At 41.1% G+C, this 19,352-nt stretch overlaps 1 protein-coding gene across 1 annotated transcript in view; it reads left to right on the forward strand.

The window, feature by feature from the left end:
* The first annotated feature begins 2,332 nt into the window (after positions 1-2,332).
* Positions 2,333-19,352, forward strand: part of appl2 (adaptor protein, phosphotyrosine interaction, PH domain and leucine zipper containing 2) — a 36,622-nt gene continuing 19,602 nt past the window's right edge. Inside the window, exons 1-10 of the mRNA XM_080437509.1 lie at positions 2,333-2,458; positions 7,843-7,941; positions 8,491-8,550; positions 9,938-10,009; positions 11,768-11,855; positions 12,679-12,720; positions 13,350-13,408; positions 14,936-15,082; positions 16,116-16,198; positions 17,165-17,317. Coding sequence (XP_080293635.1) covers positions 2,402-2,458; positions 7,843-7,941; positions 8,491-8,550; positions 9,938-10,009; positions 11,768-11,855; positions 12,679-12,720; positions 13,350-13,408; positions 14,936-15,082; positions 16,116-16,198; positions 17,165-17,317 — 860 coding nt within the window. The 5' untranslated portion in view covers positions 2,333-2,401. The remainder of the gene's footprint in view (positions 2,459-7,842; positions 7,942-8,490; positions 8,551-9,937; positions 10,010-11,767; positions 11,856-12,678; positions 12,721-13,349; positions 13,409-14,935; positions 15,083-16,115; positions 16,199-17,164; positions 17,318-19,352) is intronic.

The following is a 19,352-nucleotide window of genomic DNA, read 5'->3' on the forward strand; positions in this document are numbered from 1 at the left end:
TGTTGATGATACATGAGAAAAGAACATTAACTAGAAAATGTGCTCCTCGGAGCACAAGTCTCCGCCAGCAGACCTTGGCCTTCTGCGCCTTTGCGTCTTCATCAGGTTTCAGATGCTCATTTGCTGCTTCTTTAGTTTGCATAATGGGAGTTAGTTACATTGTGTGATCTCAGCCTCCTATTTATATATTTATATTACATATTGTGATGTCACGTAAACCTGACCAATGTTAGGTGTTCTCAGAGGAACACACACACGCACGGACGGGTGATTTGTACTGCAAGGTACTGTTGGTAGAATGTGCGTTTTTTGGTGTTCAGCAGGGGCGACTGAATATGTAGTGTTTGCATCTAAAGAATGTTCTTCTTGAAGCAATGTGTCATATGGGAGTGGTCGTAATTGACTGGTTTGTTCAAATACTTGTCTGTCTTCTTCATCTTCATTGTTGTCTTGAACAGTTTCAGCAGTTGATTGGTGTGTTTGATCTATGTCAGTTTTCTCTAGTGCTACGTAATGTATTTGATCAAGGTGGCCAATTGTTACAGTATTAAGACTTCGGCCTTGTTGTTGTGGGATCAATTCAACTCTATAGTCCTCTTCTGTGTTACTGTTGTAGATGAGTATGCTTTCTTAGCTTTGGCCTTCTGCGCCTTTGCTTGACCAATGTTAGGTGTTCTCAAAGGGACACACACACGCACGGACGGGTGATTTGGACTGGAAGGTACTGTTCCAATCAAGACTGATTGATCCTGTCTTACCTCACTTCAAAAAGTAAAGGCTTTTTGAAGTGACACACCTATTTATAGGATTCTATTTCGTCATGCGTCCCTCTAGCCAATCAAAGGCATTGGTGTCAACATATTGACACGTGTCACGTGGAGCTTGACCAATGTTAGCTTGGCTAACAATGTTTGCTCACACACGGTGGGACGAAGCGAAAACATATTCTCCACCTACGGCGGAGACAATAATATATCATATCGATATCATGCCCAACATCATGTATCGTATTGTGAAATTCTTGACACCCCTAACCCTCCCCATCAAATTCAACATGACATTTAAAACTGATATGTCCAATGTTTTGCTTTCCACATTGATTAGAACATTGCTGTAGTGTAGTCAGTCTTGCTAAATGCACAGTGTATCTGTAGTAGTGGTAGCAGAATGGATAGTGTTCTCATCTTACATGTGGGAAACCCATTGAATCCTGGTCAGATTGAAGAAAGTTGAATATTTGGTAACCAGTAGTTTAAAACTTTTGTCACTCTGCCCTTTTAATTATCAACTACAACTACACTGTTGCCTACATAAAACAAATTAGGCTATCAATTATGGCCTGATGCTTCTGGTTTTACTTGTGGAGCTAGGCATCTATACACAACTGTCCATATAGAGCCACATTAATCACATGCACAGAATTACTTCAAATGATTATGAATATCCAGTTATAGTAGGCCTATTTATAATGCATCTCTCCAATAACGCCTGTTGAAGTTTTGCTTAATTGTTCAACCACCATCGTTAAGACGCTGAATAGATTTGACTGGGTCGTTCACACTCGCTGTGCGTTGATGGCTTGTTAACGACCGTCATTGATTCTAAATAGACAAGGTGTTACTTGATTTGAATTCTTTGTATCCTTTGAAATGGAGAGGGGTCATTGACCACTGTTCTGCTGTACTAAAAAGGTATATAAAAAACGGACTATTTTATCAATTCAAAATTGCATGACCCTCCCTTGGATTCAAAGTAAAATTAGCTGACCCTCCCTTGGACCAAAATTAGAAAGGCATGACCCTCCCCTATTTTCCTCCATACCCCCCCTTATGTAAATTTCGACTGGTCCCTTAGCAGATCTACAAGCTCACAACGCGTGGCGATGCGACGCGTTGTGAGCTTGTAGATCGGCTATTTTCAAAACTGGATCTGGAAAAAATGTGAACAATTGTGGAATGCTTTTGAAACAATTTAACAATAAAAATCTTGTATGGGGGGGTCTCTGGCATAAAATATTTGCAGATGGGGGTTAGCTAGGGACAAATCACATTAATTTGACACGAAAATGTTTGAGAATCACTGGTTACTTTAAACAACATCAGGAAACAAGCCAAATAAACAACAACTACACTTTAGAAACAAGCCCAAATAAGCAACTACACTTCAGAAACAAGACCGAAAAACCGCAACACCCCGCAACTTCCAACTTTACAGAAAAACAAGCCCAAATTAAGTCACTTGTAATAAGCGGACATGGCAACGCTGTCCGAAACTCGCTACGTGTCGCACGGAACTCTGGGAAACGTAGTCCACTTTAATCTAGTCTAAATAATTCAAGCCCCTCAGGTCTCCTTTCCCCTTCTCCTCTCTCTCTCTCTCTCTGTCTCTCCCTCTCAACAAGATGCCGGCTGTTCATCACAAACTGCTTTTAGAGGACGCTTTACAGGACAGTCCTCAGGTAGGAGGACGTTAATGTGCTTTAAAACAACAACACGGTGATAAGATAAGAAAGACATAATAATTCTGTGTGGAAGAAAAGCTGCTGGCTAGCAGTCAACTATCCTGCTCCCATTGTAGGCGATGACAGCCAGCTTTCATTGTTGTTGTTGTTATTATTATGGATCTAAATGCGGGACGTTTGGTGACGATCTGATCGAGTCGGTCGCGGCCTGTTTTAGTGACACACAGAGTTGACATTGTTGGTGTTTATCTGCGTGTGGCTGGCTGTGGAGAATAGAGAGGTCTTCCCCTGGTTAAACAGGGCGGAGGGGCGCATCCCATCCTCCTACTGCTCATATATACATTATCTGGTACCACGGTGTCGCTCGCCCAAAAAAGAACTGATCATAGCTGGTTGTCTTTTTGGGGAGGCAAACGACATCTATCTTCCATGCGATCATGGACTATAAAACAAGGCTGATCAGCTCGTAATCGCAGCCATTCTGTCAATGTCATCAATATATTGTAAACCTATATTGATGATCTGTCTGCGTCTTAGATCAGTTTTTTTCCTGGACACCAAAGTGGGCCTTGTATCTCTGCTATTGCTTCATAATAAGGCTAGTGTGGGTGGGAGAGGGGGTTTCAGTGCTGCTGTCATTCCATTCCACTGGAACTGGTCTAGTAGCCAGGCAGCAGCAACAGGGTATACTGTCTGAATTAGCCTTGGATCAAGACTATGCATAGATGTATTTTATTTATTTTGACATTTACATATAGATATGAAGTCAGACTCAATAAAAATGCATCTATGACAGTCTTGATCCAAAGGCTAGTACTGTTGAATACTGAATTACTGATAGATGTGAATTGAGAGCATACATTGATATTATTGCTAATTTGCCATAGGCTATGTTGTTTTTTGTTTAATTTATTTTTTATTTCATGGAGTGTGCTGGGGTTGCATCATGAAATGAGATACATGCTGGAGAAAGGGCCATGCTGCTACTAATGCATCATCATGTGCATCTTCAATGAATGGTGATGTCACTGACCTAGATGACACATTAGCAATGGTGGGAAAAGTACTGTTTTTACTTAAGTAAAAGTATCAATATTGCAATGTTGCAAGTAAAAGTCCGGAATTAAAAATGTACTTGAGCAAAAGTGTTGGCATCAAAATATACTTAAAGTACCAAAAGTAAAAGTACTCATTAGGCAGAATTTAGCATACCATAAGTTATAAAATGAATACAAATCTTTTGAAAATAGTGGATCTACAAGCTCACAATGCATCGCGATGCATTGTGAGCGTGTAGATCCACTATTTTTAAATGGCCGAAATGTATATAGGGTTGAAGTACCGAAAATTGGAAATACTTGAGTAAATGTACTGTAGTTACTTTACTTTACACCACTGCACATTAGACAAGTTGAACATACAACATCGAAGAAAGAGACCTCCTGAGTCAGGAGGTCTCTTTCTTCCTGCAAGTGAAGTCAGGAGGTCCCTTTCTTCACTTGCAGGCAACTAAAAATGGAAAAGCCGGTCTGTTCTGACTGGTTGTGTGTCCTTTCGTTAAAGCTATAAACCGGGCCTTACCGTATTTTAATGATTAAAAGTTTATTTAAAGCTGCACTATGTAACTTTCCTCTTCTGCCCCGGATTTGAACCCGGATTCCTGCGCAAGTGCTGACATTTTTTACCTTTGAGCTCAGGGGATAAATTGAATGTCAGGTAAAGATTTGTGTCACCTCCTGTGTCTAGGTGAGACATGACCTTTGACACGATCTAAATGTCTCAATAGAAGAGCAGGGAGACAAAATACAACCACCCCTAATTTGTATAAGTTATTACTCTATTAACATTTTTACATAGTGTCGCTTTAAACAATCTGTATGGTAGCACAGATCTGCAGTGGTTGGAGGTGGTCTCCTTATACTCTTCCATTGAGACATTTAGACCCTTGTGTCGTGGGTAGGACTGATTGGAGACACAAAAGAGTCTCCTTTGTGTCTCCTACCGGAACCGCTGCTTGCCGGTCCGCTGGTCATCAACTTATTGGCTTAGGAACGTGACAATTTCTTTTTTAAATCCATTAATTCAAGTCTCCATGGGGTGACTAATCGATAGAAAAAAGTTGTTTTGGTGAACTATCCCTTTAAGGCTGAGACAAGCCCCTGAGACTTGTTTCCAATGTGGTCCTATAGTGGTTCTAGTGATTTAAAGGTAGGGTAAGTGATTTTCTTTGGTTAAAATAAGTGTTAAATAGCTCTATATTCTGATAGTACTCATTGCTATAGAGTGTTTGTTCAGTAACAGGAGTCTCCTTGTCTCTCCAGCTCTTTAGTAAACAGAAAATGCATTTTCGTTTCAGTTTCAGTTTCATTTCCAATTTTATCCAATTAGCATAGAGAACTCAATCAGGATACAGATTAAACAAGTGAAATTGGAAGTGATGACGCTAAGAAATGAGCAGACAAAATTGGAACTGGAACACTATAAAAATTAAGCTTAAAAATGGGTACTTTCGCCTGATTGGCTGAGATTTTGACACCTACCGGAAACATTATTTTCTGTTTATTAAAGAGCTGGAGAGACAGGGAGACTCCTGTTACTGAACAAACACTCTATAGCAATGATTACTATCAGAATATAGTGCTTTAACCTTTTAACAAAATACTTTTGGTTTTAACCAAAAAATATCACTTACCCTACCTTTAACTGAGTTTGATGCTACAGTATATTAACACATTTTGCTGCTGGGCGCCCCCTGGAACCGACCCGCCTCTCCAAGGACCCCTGAGGGTCCCTGGACTCCACTTTAAAGAACCACTGAAGTAGCTTATAGGTCTTTAAGTGGTCTTTAAAGACTGTACAGTACATCACACAACACACACACACACACACAGCTGATCTTTACATAAGTGGAACAAACACTGGAGGCATGTTTTTTGCATGCTCTCCTTCAACAGTCGAGGCTCTAGGACATAACAGCATACTAGCTTCTTTGTTACCAGACACAAGAAGTGGACTATGTTCCACTTTTGTGCCATTTGTTGCATAACCAAATCTTAACACAACCTGTATATTCCAGTAAGCCCACTGGCCACTGGTCATTCTCCTAATCTAAATCGAGCCTCAGATTTTTACAGCTTTACAGCAAGTCTGGCCTGTGTTATTTGGTTTAACCCATTCAGTCCGGGAATGCATCTCAGTAATTTTACGATTTCTTTGGCTATTCAAAAATTGCAGATATACAGAGTGCCGCGCTATGAGCTTGTAGATCTGCTATTTTTTGAAAAATCTTGACATTTTGTGCAAATCTTTGAATATAAATGTTTTAAAGTGAACATTTGTAACTGTCAAATGTCTTAATTTGTATTAATTTTTCTGAAAACCTATTGTTGCTATATCAGTGGTGCTAAAACCTTTTCTTACTCAACTAAGGACCCGCAAAATTATGTTTTTGGCCGCCGATCCCCATCAAAATATGTTGTTCCAGGAACACCCCCGCAGCCAGAAGCAAAGATTTGAATTAAACATTTTGTTTCCAAAAAATATACATATTCAAAGATTTGCACAAATGTTCAAGATTTTTCAAAAATAGCAGATCTACAAACTCGTAGCGCGGCACATGACACAGATGCGTTTGCGGATTGAATGGGTTAAAATGTCTTTTCTTTCGGTCTGCAAATACATGCAAAGTGTAAGTGGACTTTAAGAAAACTGGGTGTGTTCTTCATAGTTATCTACCATACCTGTTTGCCACACCTCAAGGCAAGAGAAAGCCGCCACAACACCCAAACAGGATGTTCTGTTTAGTGTACCTTGAACTCCTGTCAGATCACACCTTTTTTTCCCCCTCCCAAACACTGTTAATATCAATTATTTATAGAATTGATTAGTTGGAGTAACTGTTGCACCCCTAGTCCAACTAAACTCTTCCCATCACAACACAATTTGAGTGTTGGTTAACACCACACCCATCTGTCACTGCCTTCATGGATATTTTAATTAATTCATTTATTTCATTGAATACTAGCATCCCGATTCTGGGGATAACATTCGCTGAAGATAGCAGATCTACAAGCTCACAACGCGTCGCAGCACGACACATTTTGAGCTTGTAGATTGTAGAAGTATTCTAAGTATCGAGGTTAAATGTCTGAAAATACACATTAACATGAATCCAACATGTTAGTAGAAAGGATAATGTGTAAACAAAACAATAATACAAAAAAAAACATTACTTTTCACAACTATGACGGTAGTGCTGTCAAACACGTCTATGAAGCTGTCTATTAAATCTAGGAAAAAGTCGAATCAGCTACACTTTTTTGCCAGACCCAGAGGGGTCGGCCTACATGAGGCTCTGCCCCCTTTCGTCCATACATGGGCGAAAAAGACCGGCTGTATAAAAGGGACCCTTTCTTCTCCATACATGGGCATAAAAGGGACACAGGCTGACACGCAGTGGTGTAAAGTAACTAAGTACATTTACCCAAGTACTGTACTTAAGTAAAATTTTGAGCTACTTTTACTTTACTGGAGTATTTCCAATTGTCTATACTTTTACTTCTACTCCACTACATCTCAGAGGTAAATATTGTACTTTTACTCCATTACAATTATTTGAAAACTTAAGTTACTAGTTACTTTTCAGATATAAATTATGATATTATGAAACATACATTAACCACTTTAGCCCTATTTTAGACCTAGGCTATTTGAAAATAGCCGATCTACAAGCTCACAACGCGTCGCATCGCGACGCGTTGTGAGCTTGTAGATCTGCTATTTTCAAATATTTTAGTACTTTTACTTTTGGTACTTCAAGTACATTTTGATGCCAATACTTTTGTACTTTTACTCAACTACATTTCGAATTCTGGACTTGTACTTGTAATGGAGTATTTCTAAATTGCAGTATTGATACTTTTACTTAAGTAAAGAATTTGAGTACTTTTTCCACCACTGCTGACACGTAATACGAAGTCTGTCATACGAAGTCCTTATAAAGTAACTAGGAATTTATTCTGGGTCTGGCAGAACCAGGTCTCCTGGTCTTGTTTCTACATTATGTAGTGGGGGTCCCCTGCTTCGTCGCTCTCTAAGCTAAGGGGTCCTCCTTTGCCTAAAAAAACCTTGAAGACAGACCCCTGCTTTAGAGGGGAAAATAGACCCGTAAGGGCCCACCACTTTTATACCCCCAAGGATATTGTTGTGTACTCGGCCCAGACCCCAGAACTAGATCTGCTAATGTTCCCCATCACATAAAGATTTTAGCGGACCCCCTGTAGTTACTCTGAGGACCCCCTAGGGGTCCCGGAGGCCCCCCCTATTGAAGACCCCTGCTGTAATGTCATTGGTCAACAAAGTGTGTTTGTATCGTTCCACAGACTCGCTCTCTGCTTAGCGTGTTTGAGGAGGATGCCGGGACCCTTACAGACTACACCAACCAGCTGCTGCAGTCTATGCAGAGGGTGTTTGGTGCTCAGGTAACACACGCACGCACGCACGCACGCACACACACACACACACACGTGCGCGCGCTGTGTGTCTGTTGGCTGTACAACAGATTGCAGATACAAGCTACATACATACATGCAGTATTAGTTTTTCTTTTACTTTTACAAACCTCTAACCAATCCTGCACTACGACTGATAATATACTATAGATCTACTGTATACTATAGATCAGTGTTTTTTCTTCACTCATTTATTTAATTTTCTATTAATGAAAAAGAAAGAAGATAAAAATCGATCTGCAAGCTCGCATCACGACACGTTGTGAGCTTATAGATCATTGGTAATCATTGTGTGTGTGCCTGTGTCAAAACGTTTGAAAACCACTTCTATAGATTTTATTTAGCCCAGGGGTTCTCAAAGTGGTGTCCTGGGACCCTCAGGGTTCCTTGAGGGGGTTAAAAATATATTTGTACACTCAGAGTTATGGGGGTCGTTGAAATGGAAATGTTTGCGAACCAATGAGTTAGCCTAATGCTGTCTAACCTCTCTCTCTCTCTCTCCCTCTCTCTCCCCCCCAGAGTGAGATGGGATTGGCCACAGAGCAGCTCTCCCGGCAGTTGTTGGAATATGAGAAGAAGGTAATTGATTAGCTACCTCTGAGAGCACACAATAGTGTTTGTTTTATAGTCTTCAGCTGTTTGGAAAGGACATCGATCGTCTAAGAGATCACGTTATTGGAACACAGATATTTATGTGCGGGCAGGACCGACCGTGAAAGGTCTTCGGTTTTTATCCTCGGCTCCTCCAGGCTTTACGTCTCCCGAGCAACACACCTAACAACCACTTTCAAGCTAGCTTCCCTATTTTGGGAATGTTGTTATCGACGAGAAGTAAAATAAAGTTTTTAAAATAATAACGTTAAACAAAATGTTAAAACAAATATTTAGAATTTTCAAAAAAATATCAGATGCTTGCTGTATGTCTTTCCACTACTCTCCACTATCACTGTCTATTAAAGGCTTAGCCACATGAATCCCATCGTCCCTATTCCGGGCATGTCATTATGCTCACGTTCAGTGAAAATAGGCCATTTACAGCAAGCTCACAAGACGTCACGTTGTGAGCTTGTAGGTCAGCTATTTTTGCCGAAGAGATTTAGTGTAGAGGAGAGAAAAAAAAGGGGGGACCGACGACCAAGTATAGAAATTGGGGGACCCCGGTCAATACGGTGTGTAGTTTTTCCTCTGTGTTTTGCATTAACAGTCGGAGGAGCTTATTGTCCTATAGGATGTAGCACTATGAATTCTAAGTACACACTCAGTTGGACTTGCAGTTGATAAGACACATAAATTGCTGATGTCATCACTGTAGGTCTCTTAAATCATGCTGAGTGAGGCATGGGCCATTTGACCTCTCTGAAACACCTTCTAAATCACAGAGATTATGCTGGATCGTAAACGTGAAGGAATCTCACCGTGGCTTAGTTTCAGTAGCAGAGTATTTAGCATTCATTGCTTCAGAAAGCCTAAACCGGCGGTACTCAAAGTAGGGTCCAGGGACCCTCAGTGTTCCTTGCGAAGGGGGTTTCCAAAGGGACCCTTACAGGTCTGTAAACTCTGAGAGTTATGGGGTTCCTTGAAATTAAAAAGTGCCACTGGCCTAAATCTTAGCGACTTGACGCTTGACGATTATTTCACACACTTTTTTTTTGGTGATGCCTCATTCATACAGGTTGATAAACTAAAAATATATTCTGTTGTTTAATCGCCTCATTATAATCGTGCTCTGTGTGCTGTGCATGTACTCATAACACAGACAGACGTTTAAATTAATAACATGAAATGTATGCTCCCGGCATGTACGGACCTTTACACCACAAGGCCACATACCCAAATTCTTAAAAGAACTGGGTGATTTTATATATATACATCATAGCTTCCAGGGTGTAAGGCTGGTGGATGGATGTATATACTGTTGTTTCATGGTTTTAAACTTCTCTCCCTTGCTCTTCGTTTGTCTGTGTAGAACTTTGCCCTTGGAAAGGGGGATGAGGAGGTCATCACAACACTGCAGCACTTCGCCAAAACTGTGGTGGAGGTGAGAGCTGTGTTAGCACTTCAATCATACATGTGCGTGAGCATATATATCGTGAGCGTCTCTTGTATAGCACATTTCAACATCAAGGCAATTCAATGTAAACATAAAATGAATTCAGCGTAGCGATAGTTCATGTAGACACGGAAGGCAGGAGGTTTATGCTACGTTCACTCTCCCCGGACCCCCCCCCCCCCCCCCCCCATTTATTCGTTAACAAGCTCATTCATAAGTACTCCCACAATCAGTATGTTCAACCTCACGTCATTCTCATTCGCTACAACCTAACTCACACACACACCCTCATACCCATAGTGCATCTCAGGCGGTTCATTTAACCAGCCTCTGGTCACTGTTCATTCTACGTGCTTAGCTGTCTCAGCTGGTTGTACAGCTGTGGTTTTCAAATTCCCTCCACCTCCCCCGGCCTCCTCCCTGTGGCATTTACTTCATATTGCTAATAGCTTGATTCTGTGGATTGTGCTGTGGTTATATGGATTGCACTATGATATGTGGTCATTGAATTATGCATTGAAGGTTCAATGTTGTGTTTATGTAAAACTGTATTTTATGCTCTGCTCTGGGGGGGTTTGTGATTTCAGAATCTGTTGTCCTGCGTGCGCAGGCAATCTATAATATCACATGAGCAGAGTCACACCGCCAAATCTGAATGCAATATCGTTGCAGTAAATGGTTAATATTGCAGTAAATGGTTATATATGCAATATGGTAAATGGTTAATAAATGGTATTGGTTATTCCTGAGCCGATGTGTCTAAATGAACAGTGTTCTTTTTGTAGATCTGCTATTTTCAAAAAAATGTTTGACACATATTGAAAGATTTGAGTACTTCAATACAGGCCTTTTACTTGTAACAGAGTATTTGTATATTGTGGAGACATCTGAGTACTTTTTCCACCACTGCATCAACACTGTGTGGGAAAACAGCTTTTTCTACTGCACCAAATCCGGTGCATACTGTGTTAGATGAGTTGCCATCTGTCTCATTGAAAGGCATTAGTAGCATAATAATCCTGCCAGTTTGTTTATGTTTGGTGCAGAGTTTTAATATGAGAGTGTGTGGCAGATTTTTTAATGCTCTCTAGTTTAACCCATTAAGACCTGAAGCCGATTCTACAAATGTCTTCTAAATCCTAACAGTTTTCTGAAAAACCTATGTTTCTATATCAGTGGTGCTCAAACTTTTTCATGTCAAGGACCCCCAAAATGATATGTATTTGGCCGCGGACCCCCATCTCAAAATATGTTGTTCCAGGGACCCCAGAAGCAAAGATTTGAGTTAAAATGATCGCTTTAAAGAATATAAAATATATCAATTTGCACACATTTTCGCGATTTTAGCAGATCTACAAGCTCATAGCGCGGCACCGAGTGCCGCGCTATGAGCTTGTAGATCTGCTATTTTTGAATAGCCAAAGTGTAAAATAATGCTTTTAGCTCAAATCAAAAAATGACACAGATGCGTTCCAGGTCTTAATGGCTTAAGAGCACTGTTCTACTGTGTGTATGCGTGCGCGTGCGTGCGTGTGCGTGCGGGTGTGCACTAAGCCCACTCCAGCAAAATATGATATGATTTATGCAGCTTTTTGTAGTAGTAATTGGCAGCAAGTGCAACACATTAAAATAAATTGAAATCCCCGGGTGTTTGTTGGGTATTTATATTCGCTTGTCTGTGCCTTGTACACTGCTTAATAATACCTCGTGGAATAATCTGACTCCATACTGTACGTGTTTTTCCAGCTGAACGCGCTCCACTCCGCTCTGGCCACACAGATGGCCGACAGCATGGTCTTCCCCTTGATCCAGTTCAGAGAGAAGGACCTCACAGGTAGGCGTATACACAGTACCAGTGGTGGAAAGTAACTAAGTACATGTACTTAAGTAGTAAAGTTTTGAATTTTTACTTGAGTATTTCCAATTTCTAATACTTTTACTTCTACTCCACTACATCTCAGAGGCAAATATTGTACTCTTACTCCACTACAATTATTTGAAAACTATTTACTTTTCAGATATACATTATTATATTATAAGACATACATTAACCATATTTTATACATAGGCTATTTGAAATAGATCTACAAGCTCACAACGCGTCCGCACTGAGCTTGTAGATCTGCTATTTTCAAACATTCTAGTACTTTTACTTTGGTACTTTTAAGTATATTTTGATGCCAATACTTTTTTGTACATTTACTAGTAACATTTGAATACAGGCCTTTTACTTGTAACAGAGTATTTCTACATTGTGGTATTGCTACTTTTTACTTATATTATAAATTATATTATAAATATTTGAGTACTTTTTCCACCACTGCCACAGTACACACACACACACACACACACACACACACACACACACACACACACACACTTTAGATTTCATGATTATGATAGATACTAGAATATTGAGCAATTATTCAGCAATTCCAAGACGCTGTACTGTACTATGTCTTAGAAAGCGTTTATCATTTGGTTAGTGAATTGATTAAGTTACCCGTTACAATCTACCACAGTGTTTTCCAATTCTGTGGAGTCTATTAATCTTTGTCAGCTTATTGATGTATTGTCACCTCTCATGCACAGAGCAGTAGACCATCTGTCTAATTGTGACTTTTGACCTTGTTTGTATGGAATATTGTATATTTCAGAGATCAGCACCCTGAGGGAGATATTTGGCATCGCCAGTGATGGTAAGTGTTGACTCGCAAAAAACATCTACAAACTCACTGTAGATCGGCTATTTTCGGTGCGGGACGCCCGGTAAAATAAAATACCAGATGTGCCTTCCGTTTAGACAGCATTTTCGGGGGGTTTAACGCGCAAAAAAAGTGGAAACCCCCTTTCAGGGTGGAAATCTTTGAAATCGCTTCGCCTGGCGTCTCTATGTAAACGGGCAAAACGTGTGATGTTATGTCTCACGTCGTGTATGCTGTTACATAGGTGGGGGGGAAACAGGGACGCTGTAAACAAGTAGCTGTGATAGGAAGTAGAATGGAAGTGGTTCTACGCATGCGTGACTGTTCTATCTGGCAGCGCGTCACAACCGCCACCTAGCCACCTGGCATGCACACTACAGTGTTTTCTATCACTGTTGCGTCTCCGTCTAAATGCAGAATAAAAAGTGAGACGCACCGGCACTTTGTCGCTTTCTGTTCTGATCGTTAGCGTGTAAATATGGTATAAATCAGCTTTATCTGTCCCATGAAACCCTCACATCCACTGCCATCTGCCCTACTTCCTCTCTCCCCTCTCTTCACTCTCCTTTGGGTTGGTTTCTCCCCTCTTCCCATCCTTCTCTCCTAATCCTCACCTCTTCCAGAACACGAGGCCGCCATGGTCAAGTACAGCCGGCTGCCCAAGAAGAAGGAGAGCGAGAAGGTAAGATACTGTTAGTTTTGGCGAAAATTTCCTGAACATGGGCAGTTAACTAACAATATATAAATTAGAAACCGGCATGTAGAACCTCTAACCGACTTCATCTTGAATCAGTAATAATATATATATATTTTTAAGAAAAAATAATCTATTACCTCCAAATAAGAAAAACAATTCAACTGCACCTAGCGGCCTAACGGTAAGGCCTACGGAAATGGCAGTGGATGTGTTGGATGCAGCTCAAAGTGAACTTTACTCAGGTATCTAGTTTGCTGCCGTCCGACCTTCCTAGCCTGTGTTATTAAAGACAAACGGACAACAATGGCCAAAACTCAAATCGAAAATCTGCGAATGTGGCTGTTTTCAATATGTTTTGGCCATTATCTCTGGAACGGAAGGTCCAATCTACTCAGTTCAAAGCTTGTTGGATGCGTGACTTTATTCACGCACCCATTTATTGTTGTTCATAATTACAACTTTTCGGGTTTCCTGGCCTAAAAGTATGGTCATTTATTTATAGTTGAGAACTCTAATATGCAGGGGGAAGGGGGGTTGATTCATCTCCTTGTGCTCCTTTTGGTGGAGTGACTACTGTATGAAGTGCTTGACTCCACTAAGTGAGTTTGTTCTCATTGATTGGAAGGTGTAAGGCAGTGCAGTGCAGTAATGTGCTGGTAATGCACTGGGAGTGCTTTCTAAAGCACATCAAATAGGAAATAGCTGCAGTGTGCCATGCCCGTATATACACTCTGCTCTGAAGAGCACCTTTCTGTGTTGTTTGCGTCTCTGCGTATTACATGGTTGCAGGCTTGACCCCTCCCTTGAACCCCAACACCTCTTATTATGGAGGAACATTCACCAGAAATAACAGATCTACAAGCTGACAACGTGTCACTTTTGCAACGCGTTGTGAGCTTATAGATCTGCTATTTCTGGACATTGTTGTAGAAGGAAACAAGAACTGTCCAGTTGCAACTCAGGTCCGTTTGACTAAGTATAGAGGGTTTAAGAAGTGGTTAAGTTAAGTGTACATTGTGAGTACACGTCGTGGGAGTGTGTGTTTTGTGTGGGTCTGTATGTGTGAGTGTTCACCTTGGTATGCAGGGTAGAGCACCATCATTTATAATGATGCTCTGCTCTTTGTCTGTCTGCTCTTTTCCATTTAGCAGGCTAACCAAGTGAAACGCTTGTTATTAGTTGAGTCATGAATTGGTTGCAAAACTGTGTGTGTGTGTTTGTGTGTGTGTGTGTCACTCTGTATGCAATGACTCAATACACTGACTGTAGTGTCATCAATCAGCTACTATTCATTAACACATTGTTACATGGACGTGAATGTTTTTTGTTTTGTGTTTTACCTCAGTCAATGTGAAGAGATGACTATGAATGAGGTGTCCCTATTTTGGGCACTGTAGTTGAAAAGTTTAAGAATAATATTTTTGGGGCCAAACAAAAGTGTGTTTCTGCAGGTAAACACTACCACACTACTCCACCACCATACTATGCCTTTAACTCTCTTGTGTTGAACAGATGAAGGCAGACATGGTGAAAGAGGTGGCCTACACCAGGAGGAAGCAGCACCAGGCCTCCATGCAGTATTACTGTGCCCTCAACGCCTTACAGTACCGCAAGAGAGTGGCCATGCTGGAGCCCATGCTGGGATACACACAGTCACAGGTACCTACCCTACCTACCTACCTACCTACCTACCTAACTACTACTCTATCTACTCTACCTACCTTCCTACCTACCTACCGCTCCCTAACATGCACCTGACTTAGGGCTGGGCAATTACGCCAAAATATATCCAAACTGATGTTAATAATAATCGAGATGCAGGTTTATTTCTTTATAATTATTTGTTTAGTTTTCATATATCAACGAATCAACATGATCAACATTCGGATAGATTTGTTTTTATAATCGACCAAATTGATAACCACTTAACTCTGTATTTCACTTCATTGTACAATGTTTTTTTTATGGAAATAGTGAAAATTGCAGATCTACAAGCTCACAACGTGTTTGCTGTGAGCTTGCATTGCTATTTTCACAGGGCTTTTTATCGTTCTTTAATTGTACTCGAGGCAAAAGTTTGAAATAATAATAGTTTTTGAAGACACGTTGCCCAGCCTTAACCCGACTGTTGTAACAGTCTAGCTGACTTCAACAGTTTATTGTCACTTCACATGTTTTCAGGAGGTTGGTTGTGCAAGAATGAGAGTTAAAGTAAGAATACAAATATCAAAAGAGATATTAAATATACATAGCAAACATGTGTGACATAGTTCTTATGCAAATAAGAAACATCAAATAGCCGCAGATATTAAATATGCATAAGATAAATGGAAATGTCTCTTGCGTTGGCTCCCACAGTTTTCAAATGCTTCCGTCTAACACAAAATGAGATTAAAATGAAAGAAGTGGATCACACACACACACACACACACACACACACACACACACACACACACACACACTTACTTCCATGTCCCCTCTATTCGGGTAAATAACTCCTACTGGAAAGCAAATTAGTTGAAGCATACTGTAGCTAGCTAGTTGCTTGAGAAATGGTGCCATCTTATAATGAACGTTAGTGAGGACCAATTGTCTGAAAATGGGTTTAAAATGGGTGAAGAGGTCCTTTAGGTTTTGGTATGTCGAGCTCAACACAAGGTTTGTTATGGTTTAACTTTGCCACTTCTCTTAGGTTCACTTCTTCAAGAAAGGCATGGAGCTGGTCTCAAAGAAGATGGACACCTTTCTTAGCTCTGTATCCACCATGACACAAAAGTAAAGACCACATCTCTTTGTCTCTACCGTATTTGATGCCTGTGATGAACTGTAGCATGTGATAGAATGTGGATTCAGACCAATGCCAGATTTTTGGGTCAGATTTCTATCACCGATTGGCTGATGTTTTGACCCATATTTTGTCAAAAAAGTGCAGCATTTTCAAATCAATTTGAGAAACCTAGATTTTATTGAAGTTTCTATATGAGAACGTTTAATTTGTTAGCAAAAGATAAATAAAATAAGTTCCATAATTGCCGATACCGATGATCAACCCATTTAGACCGGGAAGGAATCTGTGTCATTTTAGGTTTTAACCACTTTATCCATTATTTTATACTTTGGCTATTCAAAAATAGCAAGCTACGAGTTAGTAGATCTGATATTTGTAACTCAAATCTTTGCTTCTGAGGATCCCGGACTCCCTGGAACAATTTTTCATTTAGATGGGGGTACGCGGCCAAATTCATATTATTTTGGGTGGTCCTTGACATGAAAAGGTTTTGAGAACCACTGACATAGAAACATTTGTAGAATTGGCCTCAGGTCTTAATGGGTTAAAAAGTGAAACAATGACCGATATATCCGTTTGGCCATTATGTTTTTTTATTGCAACGTAAACTTCATTTCCCAATAGTTGGCTGATCTCAGTGGTGGAGTTGCGCTTTGATATAAAGCCCATCTCTCTCTCTCTCTCTCTCTCTCTCTCTCTCTCTCTCTCTCTCTCTCTCTCTCTCTCTCTCTCTCTCTCTCTCTCTCTCTCTCTTCTCTCTCTCTCTCTCTCTCTCTCTCTCTCTTCTCTCTCTCTCTCTCTCTCTCTCTCTCTCTCTCTCTCTCTCTCTCTCTCATCTCTCTCTCTCTCTCTCTCTCTCTCTCTCTCTCTCTCTCTCTCTCTCTCTCTCTCTCTCTCTCTCTCTCTCTCTCTCTCTCTCTCTCTCTCTCTCTCTCTCCTGTGTGACTTTGCAGCATCCAGGCCCAGCTGGATGCGGAGGCGGAGGCCATGCGCGCGTCCCAGAGGGAGCTCCTGTCAGTGGAGGATACGGTCTACATGCCAGACAGAGACACCGAGCCTGTCAACCGCGCCCTCATCCAAAAGGCCGGCTACCTCAACATCAGGAAGTGAGACTAATTGCGGTCGTTCGTGCCCCCCCTGTCTCAAAACCCCAGAGGAAAATGTCACATTTAACTGGGTGGCATTTCCAGGTTGGGGGTGGGGGGGGTGGTGTTGTGGGTGAGGGGTTTCGTAAGTTGGCTGTTGTTGATTCCTGCAGTCCCATGTATTTGCTATCTCAAAAAGGGAGGGACATTGCAAGAACGGAATAATTGCACCGTCGTTTATCACTCTACGCCGCACATCATGTTGACGTTTCAGTGTTTAGTTTAGTTCGACCCAAAAGACACGGATCAGAATGCACAGCAAACGGGTGTTGAGCGCTTTCTGAAAGTGGCCAACACATTTCAATGTATATATATTATTTTCTGTAAATGTTTTCCTGCCCCAAGCTAGTTTAGTTTGACTCAAAAGATATGATCGCACGGATGTTGACCACTTTCTGAAGTGGTAAACAAAAATTCAATGTACGGTGTGTATATATATGTTTCTGTTTGTTTTGTTTTTTTTCTTCCTGCCCAAGCGGCTCAAAATAAGCCAGAATGCCGGCGACACAATCTTTGTGTCAACCAGCCCAGACGTGGTGGGTCAGGTTATAGTGACAGTAATGGTGCCGTCAGCTTATTCTTCCGCTGATATGCGAGGGAGGAAGGCTTCCTCGTTGGCTCCAAGGGGAGCTGAGCCGCAGCTCTTGGGTCCACACAGCGTGATTCAGTGAAATGCCAGAGCTGTCAGACTTCTTGTCTCTCGCTCATACACGGCCGGCTTGTCGTTGACAAATGCCGCCGAGACCCGGAGAAAAGGTTTCTGTAGAATGCCATTCTGTTTGAAACCACTTATACCTATATACTTATCTATTTTTTTTTAGCTTTTTGATCCTTTTTCTCCCCGAATTTAGTCGTAAATGCCAATTGATTCCTCCCCTCACACATTTCTGTGTTGTCACTGCTGTTGTATCCTATTGACTCACCTACCAGTGAGCAGTGTTGCCAGATTCTGTGAGAGAAACAAGCAACCAGGTCTAGGAAAACCAGCCCAAAAGAAGCGACTATGGGCCTCATGAGCACTTTAACATATACATCAGCTATTTGAAAATAGCAGATCTATAAGCTTACAACGCGTCGCGATGCGACGCGTTGTGAGCTTGTAGATCGGCTATTTTCAAATAAAATCTTGCGGGGAAATTATAATGAGCAGATCTGGCAACCCTGCCAGTGAGGAGCCCCCACCAGGAGGATGTAGGGCCTTAGTCAGGGGCGCCGATGACGTGGGGGCGTCGGGGCTAGCGCCCCCACAGTCAATTGGTCAGCCCCCCTCATGAATCTCAGATGTCAGGCTCAAACTTACAGTACCATTACTATTACCATTACTATAGCGGGGCGCAGATAGGTGTTAACGCGCCGTTGACACCTAGAACAATTGCCCAGACAGAGAAACGGCTCGCGGCGGGGGGGGGGGCGGGGCTATTGCGGCTCGAAAAATCGAACACAACTTGTTTAGACCAGGGGGACTCCGGCACCAAGCGTCATGTGAACCATGGCTATGGCTGTGTGCTAAACATGTTCTGCAGGTTTTGGCTCTGCCGTGTGCCCTTATTGAAATGAAGGGTCGCTATGCTGTGTCCCTTGACTCCCTCGTCCTGTGTGCACTAACAGTCACTCACTGCATGCACTGAATACCAGTGGTGGAAAAAGTACTAAAATGTTTTACTTAAACAAAAGTATAAATTCTGCGGTGTAAAAATACTCTATTACAAGTAAAAGTAAGGTATTCAAAATGTACTTGAGTAAAAGTAGAAAAGTATTGGTATCAAAATGTATTTAAAGTACCAAAAGTAAAAGTACTCATTATGCAGAAGGTCCCATTTCACAAGTTTTCAAACGTGTAAAATGTATACAAATTCTTTGAAAATAGCAGATCTACAAGCTCACAACGCATCGCAAATCTGCTATTTTCAAATTGCCAAAGTATATATACTGTATAAGTGGTTTTGTAATAATAATAATAATCAAAATCTACAAAGTAACTATAGTAAATAAAGTT

Source organism: Gymnoscopelus braueri, assembly GCF_963280865.1.
Source record: "Gymnoscopelus braueri genome assembly, chromosome: 9".
NCBI lineage: Eukaryota > Metazoa > Chordata > Actinopteri > Myctophiformes > Myctophidae > Gymnoscopelus > Gymnoscopelus braueri.